Source organism: Mustela putorius, unplaced genomic scaffold, assembly GCF_011764305.1.
Source record: "Mustela putorius furo isolate JIRA1106 unplaced genomic scaffold, ASM1176430v1.1 tig00537255_pilon_pilon_pilon, whole genome shotgun sequence".
NCBI classification, from domain to species: domain Eukaryota; kingdom Metazoa; phylum Chordata; class Mammalia; order Carnivora; family Mustelidae; genus Mustela; species Mustela putorius.
Window position 1 is genome coordinate 1,598,947 of NW_025422394.1, and position 23,237 is coordinate 1,622,183.

The 23,237-nt window shown below is 35.4% G+C and overlaps 1 protein-coding gene across 10 annotated transcripts in view; it reads right to left on the reverse strand.

The window, feature by feature from the left end:
* Positions 1-23,237, reverse strand: part of WRN (WRN RecQ like helicase) — a 144,431-nt gene that overhangs the window by 82,562 nt on the left and 38,632 nt on the right. For all 10 annotated transcript variants that reach the window (XM_013059317.2, XM_013059315.2, XM_013059308.2 and 7 more), the window contains 5 exons: positions 17,699-17,813; positions 8,013-8,415; positions 5,195-5,260; positions 2,869-3,004; positions 1,483-1,558 (listed from right to left, as the gene is read on the reverse strand). In XM_013059317.2, the coding sequence (XP_012914771.1) occupies positions 1,483-1,558; positions 2,869-3,004; positions 5,195-5,260; positions 8,013-8,415; positions 17,699-17,813 (796 nt within the window). The remainder of the gene's footprint in view (positions 1-1,482; positions 1,559-2,868; positions 3,005-5,194; positions 5,261-8,012; positions 8,416-17,698; positions 17,814-23,237) is intronic.

A 23,237-nucleotide genomic window follows, 5' to 3' on the forward strand; every position in this document is an offset into this window, starting at 1 on the left:
GCACCCCTCTAATAGAATTTCTTTTACATTTTTGAGCTTCAATATATTGACATAAATTTATTGATTAAAATAAAAGAGGGACAACTGGATGGCTCAGTCAGTTAAGCATCTAACTCTTGATTTTGACTCAGGTCATGATGTCAGGGTTGTGAAATGGAGCCCCATATTGGGCTCTATGCTGGGCATGGAACCTGTTTAACATTCTCTCTCCCTCTCCCTCTGCCCCTCCGGGCACTTGCATGCGCAAGAAAGTGCAAGCACCCTTTCTCTCTCGCACTCTCTCTCTCATATGTGTGTGCACATGCTTTCTCTCTCTAATTAATTAATTAATTAATTAAAGAAATGCTCCAGAGGCCAGGATTGCCTGAAAAGGGACACGAGGGAACTTTCTGGAGTTACTGTAATGTTCCATATGCACATTTAAGGTTTGACCATCTTCTTGCATGTAAATTTTCCATCAAAAGATTACACCATAAATATTTAACTACAGTTAATGATTTATACACTGAAGTACTTAGAGAGATAAATAATGATGTCCAGTCTACCCTGAGATGCATTTTTTAAATTAGGTAGATTAAAGAATGGATAGAGAGGTGATAGATGGATATAATGATAAAGCAAGTATACTAAAATGTTGAATAACAGGTATTCATAGTAAAAAAAATTCTTTCAACTTTCCTGTACCTTTGAAAATTTTTTTAATAAAATGTTGAGGGAAAAATCAATAGGAAAGGTGATCTTCTGATGTGCTGATAATGACCTATTTTTTTCCTTATGTGAGTCCTGGTTACACTGGGTGCTTGTAAAAGTTCATTGATCTGTACATTTATGTGCACTTTTCTCTATGTAGGACATAGTTTAATTTAAAAAAAATTAAGATCAAAGAAGAAGAAAGAAATGTTTCCATGGGTTAAATTTTAAATTTGCAGAATAAGAAAAATGCAGTCTAGGTTTTAACATTCTTATTAGTTTTATTCAAAATTACTTGTTCCTCACCTCATTTTTATTCACCTTATTTTAATACTTATAAATGTGCCCCTTTAGACATAAATACATTTGAATATATTAAAACTGATAAGATTATCACTATTCTTCAAACTGTTATCTCATGAATTTCTATTATCTCAGCATGCTTTGTACAGTAAGTTGTATGAAATAGACAACACATACTTAATGAAAAACAAGTCAACATTAAGTTAAGATTAATTTATTAATGTGTTTAAACTAGTATCTATACAGAACTCTCTATGGTAAAGAAAATCACTTTCCACTCATAAATATAATTTGTAGATACAAATTTTAAATAAATATTATTTTAAAATAACTTTGTAGTTATTTTAGTCACTTACAGGAAATGCAGTGTAGAATGTATAAACTACAGTGAAGTTTTGCTATTACTATTAAACAGATGGATTATTTGCTATTTTTCCTTTGTGAAGAAAATTGTAAATATGCAATTTAATTAACTGAAATTATACTCACGGCTTAAAACTGGAATGGCCAAAATAGATCTTGAGGAAATTAATTTGGCTTGCATTAGGTCCTGGTAATGAATGGTCTTAAAATAAGATGAAATAGTCATTTATGTTATAATACAAGTGATAGGGAATGCAAGTTTTATTTCATCGACTTCTTTTAAAGAATACAGTGATAAGTACCAGACATCTCTGTTTCCTGTCTTTTAAATCCAACTAATTCAGTCCTCTGGATACCAGTCATGATTTTAGTTACTTTGATTATTACCTAATACTAAGGATTATAATTTTGTACTTCTACTACAAAATGATTCACACTTTGTCAACACTGGAAGAAAACAATGTTTTAGAATTTGCTAGTTTGCTATAGTGCTAAAACCTAACATTCAAACCCAACCATGGCAAGCGACATACCAATGCAAATTTCATAATACATCCAACTTTAAATTAATAGTAATCAGAAACTACATTACTACCACAAAGAAATCCACAGATAAAATTACATCTTCATTTTAGTTAGCTGTCCACCAAATCCTTGACTGCAACTCTAAAGGCATAGAACAATGGAGTTACGTTGATTTTATTCAACTAATTTTTATTTTCTACGCAGGTTGAACAGTTCATGAGTGGCCAAGGCAGAGCAAAGCAAAGAATCAAGACCACTCATCTACAAACAAATGAACATTCATTATTAGATTTCTCAGCTTTTAACAATTCTAAATAGAGAGCTAAATTGATTTGGAGATGTTATGCCTTCATTTAATAGAAGAAAACAGAGTAACATTTTCTTTAACATTTTCGTGTACTTTCCACCTACAATATCTATTTTAATTTTCCCACACTGTAACACTGACAAATATAGCTCTTGAGGAGTGTTCTCCTTTATGAGAAGACCCCGTGGTTTGCTATAACAAATATTGTCACTTACACTTAAATAATAAGAGGTTCATTTCACAGATTCCTAACTATAGTTAGCATACACAGTATGAAAATCAGTCCATTTTGCTGCCTGACATTGTGCCATTTGTTTGAAGGAATAAGTTCCTAAAAAACAAACAGCATGTATCTATGCCTTTAACAATAATGTTTATTAAGTAATTATTCTTAATAATGATTTTCTACTATTTTGACAAAATACAAAATTCAGGAAGAAAAGTTTCACGTCACCAAGCGCACCAAATACCACAATGCTTCTATCCCTCTACTTTCATAAATGGTAAGATTGTTGCTTTATAAAGACCAAACACCAAAGCAGCTAATGACAAGGTTTTAGGACCTCATTAATTACACGCCACAAAATCCTTGCCTCCAAAATGTTTAAAAACTAGATCCTAAATTCGAGGCAGCAGTAGGTAGGAGAGGTGAGTCATTTCAAACATGTTCCAGTGCTTACCTGCACCCTCCTCTTCTTCTTCAATAGCTTCAATCTCATCTTCGTCATCTTCAAAAGGAACATCCGGATTTCTTTGCATGTCTCTGCATTTTGAATGAACTGGATCTGCCGTGCCAGTATTTAGGTTTTCTAAAGACTGAAAGTTTAAAAGCAATCTTAAAAGCAAAACCATTGACAGTGTCGCATCTTTTCACCCAACACAAAAGAAGTATTATTAACAGAACCTACAATTTTGTTCAAAGCTGGCAGATGTGCAACCAATACCACAAAAGAACATGTGTGCTCTAGTTTAAATATGTGTTCAAGAATGGTTTCTAAGGCATAAGGCCAAAGATGGAATACTTCCAGCATAAACAGGGTTCGTTAATAGCATATCATAAACTGCCTGTGGGGCAAGTTATCAAAATTTTGAATAAAATTTGATTTTAGAACTTTTTTTCCTTTATCATACTTCAGTGTTTTCAACTGTCAAGAGGTACATGTGAGTTTTACTAATATTTTTGAAAGGAGTTTCTCCTATCATGTGTCAGCATAAGATTTAAACAGTAAGCAAACAATAAATGTGTTTCTGTGAATTATGTGAATACGTTTATGTGAATTATGAAAACAATAAAAGATGCAAATTTTAAGAATGGAATATTACAAATGTGAATAAAGTTGCTCTTTATTTTGGCTTGACAATATTGGATTTTCTCCCCTAAATGAAGATTATCTGTTTAAAGAACATTAGGATATTTCAAAATTGTTTCATCTGTACAGTTTTTTACTGAAAAGAGACAGAAGGATTATTAAACCACAGTTCTCATTTTCTCTTTTTATTAAACCTTCAATTTAATAAACTTGACTTTCATAGTTTTCTAAAAAGCGTATTCATTTCAGGCCTGGGAAAGAAAAAGAGTGATTCTGTTTCTGATTTTTTATTCAAGTCAACAAATATACTTAGAAAAGCATTTTGAAAATAAAGTTCTCTCATATGGGCATCCAGATTGCCTTCTAAGAGGTTCAATATACAATTTAAGTTTGTGGAAGTCTGCAAGTGTCCTCTACATGTGCTACTTGAACAGCACTCCTCAGAGAAATGGTTAATCATAGAATATGATTTAGTATTTATGTCCTATTATTACTATTAGCTAATATTTATTAAACACTTAGGAAATGCCAGGCTCTGAACAAGCTCTTCACAAATAACACCTTAAATAATAACAGCTATTAACTGAGTATTGAAAAGACTAAGAAACATGCCCAAAGTCACAGAGCAAATAAATGGAGACGCTGGGATTTAAACCCACATCTAAATTCAGGCTCATATTCCTAGTCACTACTTAGTGACTCCTAATCACTATATTCCTAATCATATTAGGACTATGATTCCTAATCACTACCTACTATTCCAGTTCATAACGAAGAATAAGGAACCTAATCTTATTTCGTTAAAAAAAGAACAAAAATTTCACATCAATCTAAAGATGAGGAATAAAAAGCATGAATAACAATGAACTTTTGTGTTTTTCTTAATTTTCAATTAATCTGAAATTTAAGATTTTCTTATTGTCCATCCCTGGTTCATCCCTGGTTCATTCCTGACAAAGAAACTGGAGGTTGGGTATAACGGTAGAAAATTTATAATTACAGGGGCACCTGGGTGGCTCAGTGGTTAAAGCCTCTGCCTTCGGCTCAGGTCATGATCCCAGGGTCCTGGGATCGAGCCTTACATCGGGCTCTCTGCTCAGCAGGGAGCCTGCCTCCTCGTTCTCTCTCTTTCTGCCTGCCTCTCTGCCTACTTGTGGTCTGTCAAATAAATAAAAATCTTTAAAAAAAAAAAAAAGAAAATTTATAATTACAAAATAATATTTTCAACTTTGATAATAAATTAATGGAAAATGAAATAATTTAAAACATTAGAAAATGATATATAATATATCCATAGTAACTAAAGCCAAAAGAAGTAAAGAAGAATATTGAATGTATACCAACAGAACTCCCAAATAAAAGGGGATACACATGGATGGGAAGAGAAAGAAACCTATTTCAATAGAGGAGGGAAAAATCACTACCAACATTCCAGGAAGAGATTAAAAGAAGTGACCTGACAAGAATATGTTTTATAATATGTAAGAATTAGTATACTACTACTAAAACATTCATAGGCCATATAAAGATGTAAACAAATATGAAACGGAAACAATAAATAAACAGAAAATAAAATCTAATGGTTATATAAATGATAGTAATCTCATTGTGGGGGGACGTTTAGAACTAGGTAATATTTTACATAATTGTCCTTTTTGAAAGAACTGGAAGTAAATTTTCATAATTTCAAACATACCTTAATCATCTCCATTTCTAAATCTTCATCACTTTCAATTACATAAGATAGATCCTCTTCTTTATCCTTAGAAGATAAATGTTTTAAAAAATATTTTGAACATTAATTTTCCAATATAATTGGCCTCATACCCTGTTTTCTACAAAATAAAGTTCCTATACACTAGATATCTGTAAACTACTTCCTCTTCTTGCCTAATAGATAAATTTATAATACCTATTTACGTGGTTATATGAGGCATAGATAGGAAGAAAGGGTAGTAAGGAAGAAGAAAAAGGAGAATAAACAGAAACAAAGAATCAAAGAAAAAGAGAAAGAAAGAAATGTAATTGGAAAGATAGACAAGAGAGACAGACTTGATATAAAGCCCACAATCTAAGACAGAGTACAAGTGCTAAGTTCAACAATAGTTAAACAATATCAAACTGTGTGTCCCAACTTAAGCACAAGAACCTCTTTACCGTGTTGAAAATTTCTATTCTATTGTAAGACAGTTGGTTCTTTTATAACCACTCATTTTTAAAAGATCACAAAAAGCTCCTATGACTATAACAATACCTTTAAATAAATCATTATTTTTAAAACGGCTTCTACAAACACTTGAAAAATAGTGTCAGATAAGTTATTTATACAGCTGTTGTCAATGTTTGGCTATGAGAAAACTTTATAATAATTTGGGAATCCCCAGGAAGCAAGTGTCCAACAGCATGGGACCCCTGAATAAAAGAAATGTAGAAGGACCCCAAAAGTCTAATATTTAAGTTGAAAGTAGGAAAAGGAAGCATAGTCATAATTTATCTGCAAAAACCAGTCTTTAAAAGTATTTTATTTTTATCTATTTATTTATTTATTTATTTATTTATTTATTTGAGGGGCCTGGAAGGGCAGAGGGAGAAAGAATCTTAAGCAGGCTCCTTGCCCCAATGAGGGGCCTGATCTCACAACACTGAGATCATGACCTGAGCTGAAATCAAGAGTCAGACACTTAACTGACTGAGCAACCCAGGTGCCCCTTAAAAAATGATGTTAAGGGGCGCCTTGGTGGCTCAGTGGGTTAAAAGCCTCTGTCTTCAGCTTAGGTCATGATCCCAGGGTCCTGGGATCGAGCCCCGAATCAGGTTCTGTGCTCAGCAGGGAGCTTTCTTCCCTTCCTCTCTCTTTCTCTCTCTCTCTCTCTGCCTACTTGTGATCTCTATCAAATAAATAAAAAAAATCTTTAAAAAAAAAAAAAGGATGTTAAAATAAGCTTTAAAAAAAAAAAAAATTTTTTTACTTTTAAAATAGGATCTTTAATAAGTAAAGAAAAAAACTGCTAATTATCACACAATAAAAATGGCAAGAATTGGGATAAAAGATGACAGATCATGAAATCCTGGTCATAATTCTATATTATGATACAAAAAATACTGTCTTAAAATGTATACCTAATAAGAAATTTTCAAAAAGCTAAAGCGTGATGCAGACATTAGCAAATGATATTTCCTAAAAGGGGAATCTGTTTTAAAAGTGGTTGGTATGAGAACAGTCTGAAAATCATTTTTTTTAAATGCATTTATATATTGGTAGACGTGATTTCTAATATAGTTACCAAACAGAATTTCTCAACTACTGAGACTTTTTACTGACATTAGAAAACTGAAGAGGGAAACAGCCCTATTAAATGACTTTCAAATTTAATTTTAAAACTATAAACTTAGTTATTACAAAATAAAATGTACAAAATTCTACCAAATACGGGCATCATAGGTAATTTCCGAAACTAATGAAAAACAAGTGAGATAAAAAATACAGCTACATGATACCTCATTTTATAATGTGTCTTTACAATAAAAAAAAAATACAGATTTCTTCTCTAATACAACTTCAGTATTTCAAAAAACATCCTTAACTTAGCCAGGAGAAAAACAACCTCACAAATTAAACTACTCAGAACATATTAGAAATCTAAATATGAAGCTGACAGATAATATAAAATGTTTCACAACAATCTATTAAGAAAAAAACGTAGGTCACTGACTTTCCAGATAACACTAAAGGTTAGTGTCGAGTAAAAACACTAGTTTATCAGAAACACTCTCACAATAAGTAAGCAAAGAAAATCTTGTATAGGGAAATATAACTACTCCCAAAAATCAAGTTTGGAAGCGTTAACTAGTAGAAATATGGGAAATCCAAAAAAGCCATCTTTATCTATTACATCTTTATCTATTATTTATTTTTATCTATATCTATTACATAAAAATAAGGAGAAATACTAAAATACAACAAATGTGTACTGGCGTTTTAAATCCTTCCATTATAAGACCATTAAGTTGTGCTTATTATACTAAGTCAAAAACAGCAAACTATAACTCACAAGCCAAATTCAGCCCACTTTTTGTTTTTGTTAATAAAGTTTCATCAAGGTGCACCTGGGTGGCTCAGTGGGTTAAAGCCTCTGCCAGTCATGATCTCAGGGTCCTGGGATCGGGCCCGGCATCAGGCTCTCTGCTCAGCGGGGAGACTGCTTCCTCCTCTCTCTCTCTCTCTCTCTCTCTCTCTGCCTGCCTCTCTGCCTACATGTGATCTCTGTCTGTCAAATAAATAAATAAAATCTTTAAAATAAATAAATAAAGTTTCATCAAAATACAAACAAGCTCATTTATTTGCACTTGTCTATAGTTGCTTTCACACTAAATTTTTAGACAGAATTGAATAGTAATACCAGAAAACATGTAATTGATCTGCATAGTCTAAATGTTTACTATCTGCCCTTTCACAGAAAAAAATCAGCCAACCCCTACTAATGAATAAAAATTGTTTTCTATTTTTTTAGTACCTCAGGAGATTTGCAAGTCTCATTATGAAATTTTTCCTGAGCCTGCTGTTCCAAAATTTGGAGGTCACGTTCTGTAATATCTAACGACATCAAACAAATTCTTTCTTTGTTCTCTTTCAACTTATTGCCTTCTTCTAATCCAGCTTCAAGCCCATCTTCTTCTTGTTTCACTTCATTTCGAAGTACATTTCCTTCATCATGTATAATTAAGTTATCAAGTGTTGTGTCCCATAGATCATCTTCAACTTCAGTAAAAATTTTCTGTTTTCTAATTTGTTTCTGTTGTACTCTGTCAGCAGCTGGATCTTCCAATGGTAATAACTGAACAGTCTCGGCAGAACCAAGTATCATCTTCCTCAATGAATACAGATTTTCTGAAATATCACGTAATAATACAGAAATCCTAAAAAAATTAAGAGAGGGTAAATTCAACTTTAACTTCAATAACTACCAGCACAGTTGTAATGCTTTTTTGTAAGTACAAGCTTTCTAAATTGACCTTCATTTAAAGGACACATTGGATTACAGTTATTCTTCATTCCCTAATAACCAAATATGCTTACAGCTGTTGGCTACTCCCTAGTACAGCAAGGTACTTCTGCATTCAACTTATATACTTCCTAAGCATCTATGCTTATAAGCATGTTGACTTGTATGCTTCCTAATTGTCAGTAGTGTTTAGTCCCAAACTAATTCTTTATACCAGATATACTTTTTATGGTAATTGATTTAATTAAATATGTCAAATCAATGACACATGACCACAAAAAAAAAAATTTACACTGAACATGTTAAAAGACACAGCAATTTCCTTTTTAAAATTTTATTTTATTTTATTTTATTTATTTGACAGAGAGAGAGAGAGATCACAAGTAGGCAGAGAGGCAGGCAGAGAGAGAGGGGAAAGCAGGCTCCCTGCTGAGCAGAGAGCCAGATGTGGGGCTTGATCCCAGGACCCTAAGATCATGACCCGAGCCAAAGGCAGAGGCTTAACCCACTGAGCCACCCAGGCGCCCCAGCAATTACCTTTTTTTAAAAAAGTTCTGTCTGATGAACTATAGTCAAAACAACTATAAGAGGAGAAAAAATCTTAAACACTCCTAAGACTATGCCATCAGATTCTTTCAAGTGTCTTGTTTCCACTCCATTTTAAAGAAACTAAAACTAGAAATTGCTGATGATATATAATGAGTGTGCTTTAAACAAGAACCACTCTGCAGAATTCCAAAGAGTAGTCCTATATTTAATGAAGAAACCATGATGAATATCAAAACATTGGGACACAAATAAACACTAATATATTAAGTTAGAAGAAAATTTTTATGATCCCACGTTTTAACTAAATTACTCAATTTGCCAATCAATTACTTGTTCCAACTGTAAAATATAAGGGTTTTTATGTTATAATTCGAAAATGATGCTGTTGTGCATGTTCAATAATCACAAAACCCGACATATATTCTTTGGAACAGAAAATAAATTAAACAAAAAACTTCCCATCAGTGCAAAACTGTAAAAGGTAAGAAAATATGGAAAAGTTGTACATCAATAAATACGAATTTCTTAACTCCTTAGTTATAATTGCTAATATAACATTTTAACTAAGTGACTTTATTTTTTTTTAAGATTTATTTATTTATTTATTTATTTGAGAAAGAGAGCATGAGCAAGAGAGACAAGCAGGAGCAGGGGGAAGGGCAAAGGAAGAGGGGGAAGCAGACTCCCTGCTGAGCAGGGAGCCTGATGCAGGGCTGGATCCCAGGACCCTGAAATCATGACCTGAGCCAAAAGCAGATGCTTATCTAACTGAGCTACCCAGGCACCCCTAACTAAGTGACTTTAAACAGCTATTTAGGGACGCCTGGTTGGCTCAGTTGGTTAAGCGGTTGCCTTCAGCTCAGGTCATGATCCCGGCATCCTGGGATCGAGTCCCACATCGGGCTCCTTGCTCAGCAGGAAGCCTGCTTCTCCCTCTGCCTCTGCCTGCCACTCTGTCTGCCTGTGCTCACTCTCTCTGACAAAAAAAAAAAGAAAAACACAACAGCTATTTATAACAAACCTGGTTAACTGCAAAGGAAAACCACTGCTAGAGTGTAAAATAAGGCATACTATCTGCTAGTTATAGGGTTTATTAAAGCAATTTTTAATAACTTTATAAAAGTATAAGTTTGACGGAGAGGAGAGAATAAAAGAAAAGAGACATTTTTCCTATTTAATTAACACTTTTGATTAGCTTTTCTAATTCTTCTGTATTGAAAAGAATACTTAATAAAATCCAATATGACTTTTAAAGTTTTATATTGACGATTCAAATAAAAATCTGGTCATTTATGTAACAAAACTATCAAAAATGTTGAGTTGTTTCATGATTTTCTTCCATGCTAAAAATAGCACCAAAGTTGGGCTCAAGCTTAAAGTGCCAAGTCTACATCAATATAAATAAAAACAAAATCAAAATTAAATTCAAAATCTAAAAACTCACTAATTCTCACATTCTAAAGTTTTCAAATCTTATAAAGAATAGTCAGTATTATACACAGTTATTCAAATATAAGAACTTACATAAATACTTTAGTAGGAACAGATATGTGACACTATTTAATCGTTAAATGCATGGGAATGTTGTAATACATAAACATAGAGACAGTGACATACAGATTGATAAAGACTGTAAGGGCTTCTTTATTCTGTGCTAACATCAGAGAATGGCATGTCCCATATAAGATAACTATTTACTCCAACAAATATCAAACGATGTCTTCAGTAAGACATAATATACATTTCCTTCTTTCCTAGGATTGTTATTATGCATATTAGTAGCCTACAGAAAGCCTCAACACGCAACAGAATGTTAAGTACATGACAGCAATACAACAGATGTGTAATGAATTTAAATCAGTGAGTAAGTAGTATTGTACAATCCAATAGCTTCCAGGGCCACTGAAGCATAAAGCTGTTCCCTTCTGTAACAAAACTCAAACTACTCTATTTTAAAGTTCTCAATTGTAATTTCTCTACTTTTGTCTACTCCTTCACAGACTGCCAGCTGTAACTGCCAGCTATGGTCATGTGCATAACATTTCTTATCAATACCTTGTTTTCATTTTAACTGGATAGCTAAGCTTGTCGAACTGTATCTATAAATGAGAAGAAAATAAGCTCTGAATGTGCCCTCATGTACTCCACTGGAAATACAGTTAAATATGAGTTTGAATTCATGATTATGACATGTATTTTAGCATGCAGAGGTCTTTTTGTTCCTCTCTGGTTCTGAGGTGTAAGTTAGGCATTACTGTAGACTTCTTACAAAGAACCTGAAATAAGAAATTTAACTAGTTCTTAATTGACACAAACTTGACAAGATCTTTCTTTACTAAAATGAATCAAGTATTTCCCATTCTCAAGTTTTAAGAAAACCTATCTTAGCTTTGTTATTACAAAGCAAAGCATTAAAGGAGATATAATTTACATTCAATAGATAGTTTAACTGCTAGAACAAATTCTGAAATACATGTAAACATCACGTAAACAGTAATTATTTTTCTTTCATAGAGGAAAAATGTGAAATTGAATACAAAATGGCTTAATTGTTACCCATCCCCATTTGACAGTTATGTCTTTCAGAAATTCTCAGTTACATTAAAACTACTAAAACAAATAGCTAGGAAGAAAAGGGACTTTGAAAAAGAGCTAAATCTCTGTATCATATTTTGAAATATCAGAAGCAAAATTTATCACAAATCTCATCTAAAAAAATACACTAATACTGCATTTTGTCAGAATCAGAATTCTATTTCAACTAACCGTTTAACATTCTACAAAGTATTTTTGCCTCAATATATAACTACATTGTAATCATTCACTGTTCAAGAGCATTCCTGGTATTGGAAGAAGTCATTCAGCAATTAGGGCTAGGGAAAGTCCTGGTTCCAGAGTTAGCTGCAAGGCACTGATAATCCAATGTCTATTAATTCAAATATCTCAAATTATGTAGGGTTTCAGACATAAAATGGCATTTAAAATCTGAATTCCTCTTGTTCTAACAGCCTAGTGATTATATAAAATTCCTATTTAATAATCAGATAAAAACATGAAAAAAGAAGCTATTCAATATAAAAATTATTTGTATGTATATATTTTAGGTGACCAAACTATGAATATAATTAAATGAGAGATGCCTGTAAACAGAAGAAAAAGACAATTTTGAATCTAAAGTACTTTCCTTTCTGTGAACATCTGAATTTTATTTTGCCTTGTTTCATGAAACATCCTACAAAGCAGATAGAAAAGCCTTAAACTTCTTGATGGGCAATTTAACACACTGGAAAAATATTTCTCAAATTTATAGATCAGGCTGTGGGCATGTGTTGAAGCAAATTTCTATCTGTCAACGCACATGAGGCTGACAGCAGACTTGTCCACACAGACCTTGCAGGCCAGAAAGGACTGGCATAACATATTCTATGTGCTAAATGGGAAGAATATGCAGCCAAGAATACTTCATCCAGCAAGGCTGTCATTCAGAATAGGAGAGACAAAGAGTTTCCAGGACAAACAAAAACTAAAGGAATTTGTGAACACTAAACCAGTCCTGCAAGAAAAATTAAAGGGGATCCTTTGAGCAGAGAGAGAGCCAAAAAGTAACAAAGACCAAAAGGTACAGAGACAATATATAGGAACAATAACTTTACAGGTAATACAATGGCACTAAATTTATATCTTTTGAGGCACTTGAGTGGCTGCCATCGGTTCAGGTCATTATCCCAGGGTCCTGGGATAGAGCCCCACATCAGGCTCCCTGCTCAGTGGAGAGTCTGCTTCTCCCTCTCCCTCTGCCTTCCACTCTGCCTACTTGTGTTCTATGTCTCTATCAAATAAATAAATAAAATCTTCTTTTAAAAAATTAATTAACTAAATAAATTTATATCTTTTGATAATTATTCTGAATGTAAATGCACTAAATGCTCCTATCAAAAGATATGGGGTATCAGAATGGATAAAAAAAATAAGTTCCATCAATATGCTGCCTATAAGAAACTCATTTTAGATCCCAAAACACCACTAGATTGAAAATGAGGGGGTACAGAAAAAAAAGGAAGTAAGGAGGTGGAGAACCATTTATCATGCTAATGGAAATCAAAAGAAAGCCGGAAGGCCATTTTTATATCACAAAAACTAGATTTTTTTTTTTAAAGATTTTATTTATTTATTTGTCAGAGACAGAGGGAGAGAGAGCGAGCGAGCACAGGCAGACAGAGAGGCAGGCAGAGGCAGAGGGAGAAGCAGGCTCCCTGCCAAGCAAGGAGCCCAATGTGGGACTCAATCCCAGGACCCTGGGATCATGACCTGAGCCGAAGCTAGCTGCTTAACCAACTGAACCACCCAGGCGTCCCACAAAAACTAGATTTTGAACTAAAGACTGTAATAAGAGATGAAGGAGGGCACTACATCATAATAAAGGGGTCCATTCAACAAGAAGATCTAATAATTGTAAATATTTATGCCCCTAACTTGGGAGCATCCAATTATATAAACCTAACAAAATTTCAAAAACTCACTGATAATTATACAATAATTGTAGGGAACATTAATAATCTGCTCACAGCAAAGGACAAATCATCAAAGTAAAAGATAAACAAGGAAACAAGAGCTTTGAATGACACACTGGGCGAGATGGACTTAACAGATATATATAGTGCATTTCATCCTAAAGCACCAGAACACACATTCTTTTCCAGTGTACATGAACATTCTCCAGAAGAGATCACATCCTGGGTCACAAATCAGATCTCAACCAGTACAAAAACACTGAGATCATATCATGCATATTTTTAGACCACAAGCTATGAAACTTGAAGTCAGCTACAAAAAGAAATTTGGAAGGACCACAAATACATGGAGGTTAAAGAACATCCTACTAAAGAATGAATGGGTCAAACAGCAAATTAAAGAATTTTAAAAATACATGGAAGCAAATGAAAATGAAAACAGTTCAAAACCTTTAGGATGCAGCAAAGGCAGCCCTAAGAGGGAAAAATATAGCAATATACACCTTTTTCAAGAAACAAAGTCTCAAATACACAACCTAACCTTACACCTAAAGCCTAAATCCAGCAGGAAAACAGAAAGAATAAAGATCAAAGCAGAAATCAATGATAGAGAAATCAAAAACATAGTAGACCACATGAACAAAACTAGGAGCTGGTTCTTTCAAAGAATCAATAAGACTGATAAACCCCTAGCCAGCCTTATCAAATATAAAAGAGAAAGGACCCAAATTAAAATTATGAATGAAGGAGGAGAGCTCACAACCAACACCGATGAAATACAAACAATTATAAGAGAATATTATGAGCAATTATACGCCAACAAATTAGACAATCTGGAAGATATGGATAAATTCCTAGAAACTTATAAACTACTAAGACTGACACAGAAGAAATAGAAAACCTGAATAAACCTATAACCAGAAAGAAAATTGAATCAGTAATCAAAAATCTCTGAACAAAAAGTCCAGGGCCAAATGTCTTCCGAAAGGAGATCTACCAAACATTTATAGAAGATTTAATACCTATTTTTCTGAAACTGTTTCAAAAAAAAGAGAAATGGACAAAAACTTCCAAACTCATTTCGTAAGGCCAGCACTACCATGATCCCAAAACCAGACAAAGACCCCACTAGAAAGGAGATTTGCAGCCAATATCCATGATGAACACAGATGCAAAAATTCTCACCAAGATATTAGCCAATAGGTCCCACAGTACATTAACAGGATTTACTCCTTGGCTGCAGGGGTGGTTGAATATGTGCAAATCAATTGATGTGATATACCACATTGATGAAAGAAAGAAGAACTATATGATTCTCTCAATAGATGCAGAAAAAGCATTTGACAAAATACAACATCCTTTCTTGATTTAAAAACCTCCTCCATGTAGGGATAGAGGAAACATACCTCAATATCATGAAAGTCATATACAGAAAACCCACAGCATATATCATCCACAATGGGGGAAAAACAGAGCTTTTCCAATATGGTCAGGCACATGACAGGGATGTCTACTCTCACTACTATTATTTAACATAGTACTGCAAGTCCCAGCCTCAGCAATCAGACAATAAAAAGAAATAAAAGGGATTCAAATCAACAAAGAAGAAGTCAAACTTTCACTCCCTGCAGACAAAATGATACCCTATGTAGAAAACTCTAAAGACTCCACCCAAAAACTGCTAGAACTGATAGAGGAATTCAGCAAAGTCACAGGATATAAAATCAATCCATAGAACTCAGTTGCATTTCTATACACTAACAACGAGGCAGAAGAAAGAGAAAGCAAGGAATCAATCCCACTTACAATTGCACCAAAAACCATAGGATACCTAGAAACAAACCTAACCAAAGAGCTAAAAGATCTGTACTCTGAAAACTATACAATGCTTGCAAAAGAAACTGAGGAAGACAAAAAGAAATGGAAAAATGTTCCAGCTCATGGATTTAAAGAACAAATATTGTTAAATGTCTACACCACCCAAAACAATCTACACATTAAATGCAATCCTTATCAAAAGACCATCAACATTTTTCAGAGCTGGAACAAACAATTCTAAAATTTGTATGGAACCAGAAAAGACCCTAAACAGCAAGAGTAATGATGGAAAAGAAAACCAAGGCTGGAGACATCACAATTCTGGACTTTATGCTCTATTACAAAGCTGTAATCATTAAGACAGTATGACACTGGCACAAAAACAGACATGTAGATCAACAGAACAGAACAGAGAGCCCAGATATGGACCCAAAACTATATGGTCAACTAATCTTCGACAAAACAGGAAAGAACATTCAATGGAAAAAAGACAGTCTCTTCAACAAACGGTGTTGGGAAAATTGCAGAAGAATAAAACTAGACCACTTTCTTATACCACATACAAAAATAAACTCAAAATGGATGAAAAACCTAAATGTGACATAGGAATCCATCATTTGACATAGGACATAGAAATCCTAAAAAAGAATTCAGGCAACAACCTCTTCGACCTTGGCCACAGAAACTTCTTGCTTAGACAGGTCTCCAAATGTAAGGGAAACAAAAGCAAATATAAACTATTAGGACTTCATCAGGATAAAAGCTTTTGTGCAGAAAAGGAAACAGTCAAAACTAAAAGGCAATCTATGGAATGGGAGAAGATATTGAGTTATCAGACAAAGGGCTAATATCCAAAATATATAAAGAATTTAGCAGTCCCAACATCCCCCACCAAAAAAAAAAAAAAAAAAATCCAGGCAAGAAATGGGCAGAAGACATGAACAGACATTTCTCCAGAGAAGACATACAAATGGCCAAGAGACACATGAAAAGATGCTCAACAGCACTTGGCATCAGGGAAATACAAATCACAACCACACTGAGATAGCATTTCACACCTGACAGAATGGCTAAAACAAACAACTCAGGAGATGACAGATGTTGGCAAAGTTGTGGAAAAAGGGGAACCCTCTTACACTACTAGCAGAAATGCAAACTGGTGCAGCCACTCTGAAAACAATATGGAGATTCGTCAAAAAGTTAAAAACAGAAGTACCCTATGACCAAGCAGTTGCACTACTAGGTATTTATCCAAAGGATACAAACATAATGATTCAAAGGAGCATCTGCACCCCAATGTTTATAGCAGCAATGTCCACAATAACCAAAATATGGAAAGAGCCCAGATGTCCACTGATTTATGAGTAGATAAAGATGTGGTATATATCCACACATATATCTATGAATGGATAAGGATGTGGTACACACACACACACACACACACACACAAGATGTGGTACATATCCACATACGTACATTATGAATGGATAAAGATGTGGTACACACACACACACATACACACACGATGAGGTATATATCCACATATATATGTATGAATGGATAAATATGTGGTGTGTATACACACACACACACACAGGAATATTACTCAGCCATCAAAAAGAATGAAATCTTTAGGAGCACCTGGGTGGCTCAGTGGAGTAGGGGGTCTGTCTGCGTCTCAGGTCCTGATCCTAGTGTCCTGGGATCAAGTTCTAAGTTGGACTCCCTGTTCTGCAGGAAAACTACTTCTCCCTCTCCCTCTGCCTGTCGTTCCCCCTGTTCATTCCCTCTCTCTCAAATAAAAAGTTTTAAAAATCTTTAAAAAAAAAATGAATGAAATCTTGCCACTTGCAACGACCTGGATGGAACTAGAAGGTATTATGCTAAGCAAAATAATTCAGTCAAAGAAAGACAAATACCAGGTGATTTTATCCGCCTATGGAATTTAAGAAACAAAACAGATGAACATAGGGGAAGGAAAGAAAAATAAAATAAGACAAAAACAGAGAGGGAAGCAAACCATAAGAGACTCTTAACTACAGCAAACAAACTGAAGATTGCTGGAGGGGATGTTAAGTGGGGGGATGGAGTAGTTTGGTGATGGGCATTAAGGAGGGAACATGATGTAATGAGCACTGAGTGTTATATGCAACTGATGAGTCACTAAATTCTACCCCTGAAACTAATACTATAGTATACGTTAACTAGATGGAATTTAAATAAAAAATTTCTGAGTCTACCTTAACAAACAGTAATTCTTTATAAATAGGAATGTGAAGTAAGAACAAACAGAATTGATAAAAACAGGTAATATTTAACCTCTGCGGATCTTCCACTTTTTTCCAAGTGTCAGGGAGATGCTTAGCCAGATCCATCATATTCCCAGAGATTGATGTCAGTTGTTTCTTCACATCACTAGGTAGCATCTCCTCCTCTGGACAAAAAGAATCAATGTTAATTTTCAAACCACAAAGCAGAGGGATTTATTTAGTCATTTATTTAAACAGTGTTAGGGTTCCATTTTCATTTTCTTTCCTTAAGCAAATTCCAGCAAAAGGAATTTCTTTATTCTACCTCCATGTCACCTCAGTCACTTTACTTCCCTTTCAGATTTTTGCTACTTGAATTTTAGAATAAATTCCAAATGATCTACATTCATACACATTACAACCAGCGGTTAGCAATCTAGACTGAGGAAGGCAGAAATGAGAAACTGAACCCATCTACACTATCTCAAAATCAGAACAGATTTCTGCAGGCTCTTACTTACGAAACATAGTTCAGTAAACATAACCTGAGCCAACAGCCAAGCCTCACTTCCCTTCTCATCAATCATGACCAAAATAAAATGCAAACCTTTCTAATCAGCGATCATCTTCCAAACTCTCAACTTCATTCTGTCTGGCACATCCTTCTCCATCAACACCACACCTGCCTGCCTTCCTCGAACCCTTCTCCTGCTTAGAGTTCCTTAGAGCTCATCACCATTTTCTCTTATCCTCAAAAGTCCAGCTCCGCTGAAGCATGTGACAAGTCCCATCTGCTATTCCTGATAGCTGCATACTTCGACCTCAAAATCACATCTTTCATTCACTGAAGATTTCACTGCCTGGTTCACACAGTCGTTCCCTTCACTGCTACTCCTGTGATAATTCCACCTAAAATTGTGGCCTTTTCAGTGCTTTGATCCTTCCATTTCCAACAATCTTTTCCTCGACTGACCTCAGCCACCCATTCCTAGACATTTGACCTTATGAATGCCAATAAAGTCACTACTTCCAAACTTCAATGGTAAGCATTCCACCCGCCCTCGGAACACCAGCATGCTGGCTTGCCTTCCAGGATGCCCTCCCCAACACAACTATGCCTTCACACTTTCAGAATCGAATCCACTGATCGCAGCACCTTTTCCATACACCTTTTTCTTCCCACTCCCACTCCCCACCAAGTCTTTTTTTCCTTTCTTGCCCATATTACAATCATCATCCCCTTGTAGGACTTTGACCTCTTTTGCTCCTTCCTCCCTCCATGATACTTTTTATCTAGGAAAACCCCTACTCTAATTAAACCCAGCTCTTTTACCTACTTGATGCCTATAGTCACACAGCTGACTATAACTGAAGATAAAACACAGCCAAGATGACTCAGCTCGCTTTAACTTCATGACACAGATCTCAAAGGAACTCTCGGTAGACTGCTAAATATTCTGTATTTCCCACTTTTCTACTATTAAGATGAATATTTCATACCTCTTTCTTTCTCTCCAAGCCTCTAACATCTGCTTTCTCCTCCTTTTACTCAAGGAACAACTTCACCCTTCATCACACTAAGAAAATAGAAAAAGGAAACTATCTCATCTCCCCCCCCCCCCCTGCAATCTGCTAATTAGTCTGTACTCACGGAACTACTCTTATTTACAGCAAAATTCCATGAAAGAGTTGTCCACACATATGGTCCCAAATTTTCTACTCCCAATTTCCCCTAAGCCTTTACCCCAACCAGCACAGCATGGCTGCTTTGGGAAAGATTATCCCGTGACCTCCACGCTGTCAAATCTAATTGTCAGGTCTAGTTCCTCATCTCCTTCAGATTCTCAGCTATTTGAAAGAGCTGATAATTCCTTCCTCCTTAAAATACGTTCTTTCTGTGGCTTCTGGACACAACACATCTTGACACTCTGTCTTCCACCACCACCTCTTCTTAGACCTTCTCCACTGCACTTTCCTCCTCTCCCTGATCTCTAAATGTCAGTATGCCCTCGATATCAATATGTGGACCTCCTCTGTTCTTTATTCCAGTCACTGCCTCTTTCATCTCATCTCCTTCCACTGCTTTAACTGCCATCTGTATCTTGATGTTTCCCAAAGTTACATCTCCAATCTCAACCTTATCCCTGAACTCCAGAATCACATTTCCAACTGTGATATCTGCCTGAATATCAATAAGCACCTAAAATTTAGCATATCCAAAACTGAAATCTAGATTTTTCTCACCCAATCCCCCTTTCCCATAACCTTTCCACCATAACTGATCCTTCCATTAACTCAGCTGATCCAACCAAAATATGTTTATTGTCCTCTCAGTCTCTGGATCTTTCCCCTACGGAGAATTCATTGGCAAATCCTTCACAATTTATACCTTCAAAGCATTTACACATTCTACCACTTCTTACCATCTCTACTGCTACCAGCCTAATCCAAACAATTGTCATCTCCTGCTTGGACTACTAGAGTAGTCTAATAGACTTCCCTGCCTAAACACTTGCTCTTTTATAGCAGCCAAAAAAAAAAAAAAAAAAAAACCCTTTTAAATTAAAATTTAATCATGTCATTTTCCTGCTCCAAACTCTCTAAGGGTTTCCCATCACTCTACTTTGTATTTATTGTGATTAATAAAATATGAAGCCATAGTCACCCCTAAGGCCCTAAATGGTCCATCTGGCCCAAGCTCCTTTTCTAGCCTCATTTCTTCCCACTCTGACCCTTACTCATTTCGGCTCAGTTCTCCTCACTGTTCCTCAAATAAGGAATGCCTGTTACATTCTTCCCTCAGATATTCATGTGGCTCCTTCGCGCATTCTGTGAAATGAAGTGAAGGTGCTTGGTCTCCTGTGTTAAGGGCACTTTCCCCCACAACTGAAACTGTGTTGATTCATAATAAACATCCAACAAATATGTCATATGCATGAATGAATATCCCCTCACAAACAAATCTTCTAAAAAAGAAGTTGTTTATACATGCTTCCTCACATTCCTTGGATCTAGTAACTTCTCTAGTCATGTTAGTATGACTTCTACTCACACCACCCCACTACTCCACTCTTGCTCTGCTTATAGCACCTCCATGTTCCCAAAGCCTGTGACCCTTCTTTTTTTCTTTTTTTTTTTTTTTTAAGATTTTATTTACTTGATAGAGACACAGCAAGAGAAGGAACACAAAGCATGCCAAACAGAAAGCCCAATGCAGACTCTAACCCAGGATCCTGGGATCATGACCTGAGTTGAAGGCAGATGCTTAATGACTGAGCCACCCAGGTGCCCCAACCCTTTTCCGTTTTAATAGCACATGCCCCAAATAACCACTCTACCCCAGAGAACACTCTTCTGTCACCTAGTACACCAAAGCTGCTGGAGTCAAAGGTTACAAATGATTGTTGCATTGCCAAAACTGATGATTAATTCTAAATCCTCAGTTTCTCAAACTCAGCAGGACTTAAAACAGGTTGATAACTCCCACGTAAAGCATGCCTCTTCACTTGGCTTTCTGCACACCATATCTCCTAATTTCCTTCTACGCCAGTGGTAGACAACTCCTTTGTCATCCCTTCCACCATGCAAAGACAAAATACTAAGAGTTCCTCAAAATTCTTTGTCCCAGTTCTTTACTCTAACTAAAGCTGTCCTCTGAGCTACCACCTGGATATCGGAGTCCCACCTGGCCCCCTCCACCTTTCTGACAGCCCTCTTTCCTTTAACATCTCTAAAATCAACAGTGACCCCTCAGCTCCAAAGCTTGTTCCTTTTCGTCAATGGTTTTCACCCCTTGTTTGTGGTAGCAACACAGGAATGATCCTTGACACATGGCTCTCATCATCACACCAAATTCTGCTGACTCTACTGCTCTATTAAATGAATTTTGAATCTATCCCCTTCTCTCCATTCTCAATACAACCATCCAAGCCGGGTAACCACCGCCTCTCCCTTGGATTGCTCTCACGGCCTCCTAACGAGCCTTCCCACTGTAACCCTTGCCCTGTTACAATCCATTTTCTACTCTACAGCCCAAGTTAGTCCTTTTTTCTTTTTCTTTTAATATAATCCATGTCACTCCTGTGTTTAAACCCCCTAATACCTCTTAGGAGGAAATTAAACTCATGTAAACATAGCCTATCTGCTCTCCTTGTTCTGCGTCTCTGTCCTGCACTCCATCATATTTAACAGTTCACCACGCTGAACTACTTGCAGTTGCCTATCGATCCTATGATCTCTTTCTGTGCCGGCTGGTTCCTGTGCCTATGACACTTTTCCTTTATTCTTCCACTACCTAACTCTGGTTCCTATTTCAGGTCTCACCTTAAACATCACTTCCTCCAGAAAATACTGCAATACTTCCAAATATGCATCAGATGGTTCTCCTATGTGCTAACCACAGTGCCTTATTTTCCCACATCATGAGACTCATCTCCCTATAGCCATGCCTCCTTTGTTCATCTCTATATCCCCTACAAACCTGTAGATTTCCCTCTTGGGAAGCAGATCATGAGTATCTTGTTCATTACTGTATCCCCTATCATAAAGTCCTCAACAATTTTTAATAAATGAGTAAATGTATTTTTATCTACTATATTGTTCAGCGTTTATTAGCTACCATCCTGGAGTAAGCTAATATTTTAACAAGAAGAAACAATGTGTGAATATCCTTTTACTTCCTGATGTTATAATCCACTTTAATTCTTTAGTAAGAAGAAAAAACACAATTTTATAACTAAAAGTGGACATCTGAATACATCATGTATAAATACACCAGGGAAATTAAACAACAGTGAGGCTGATACCTCTGGCTTCCTAACAGGAAGGGAGGAAGGGAGGGAGGGGGAAAAAAAAAAGAAGAGTGGTAATCTTTGTCACAATTCACTTAGGATCCTAGTCAATGTACCTCACTTCAGATGTCAAAATATATTCACACATATAATGCAATAAAGAATAAAAGTGTGTGTCAAACAATGCAGTACTGAAATGACAGGTACACAGATACCAGGACTTCTTGTAGCGACTTATAAACATATGGTCCTTTAGTGAGAAATACCTTAAACATTTCCTTAGAAGCATTTTAATCAGAGACAAAATTGTAAGTATAGCCCTAGAAGTAATATGGCAAACCACAGATTCAGAAAACCATGAATCCCTCTGTTGAGTTGACTTCTGTTATGACTTCAGTAAGTTTTATATTGTTCTCCAGATTAGCTTCAAAAACATATCATCTACTCAATTTAAGCAAGATAATTTCTAGCCACAGTACCTTTGGTTATAGAGAGTCAGTAAGCTCTCAACAGAAGTGACTTTCCAGGGAAAGAAAGAAAGCCTAAGGAGTCTTCTACCTTACTAGGTAAAGAAGGAGGGTCTATTACAAAGGACATGAATCCCTTCTTAATGGTAATCAAAAAGGGTACAACATAATTTTATATGAGGAGGTCACACCTTATCTTTAAACTTATTTAGCAAAACCACTAATTTAATTAACCTCTTAACAAACACAATTATTTAAAATCTCCAAAACAAGCTATAAGAATAGGAATAACAACTCTATATATATCAATACAGGTGCTCAAAATAGTCTGTTCCTTAGTGCTCACTATTCT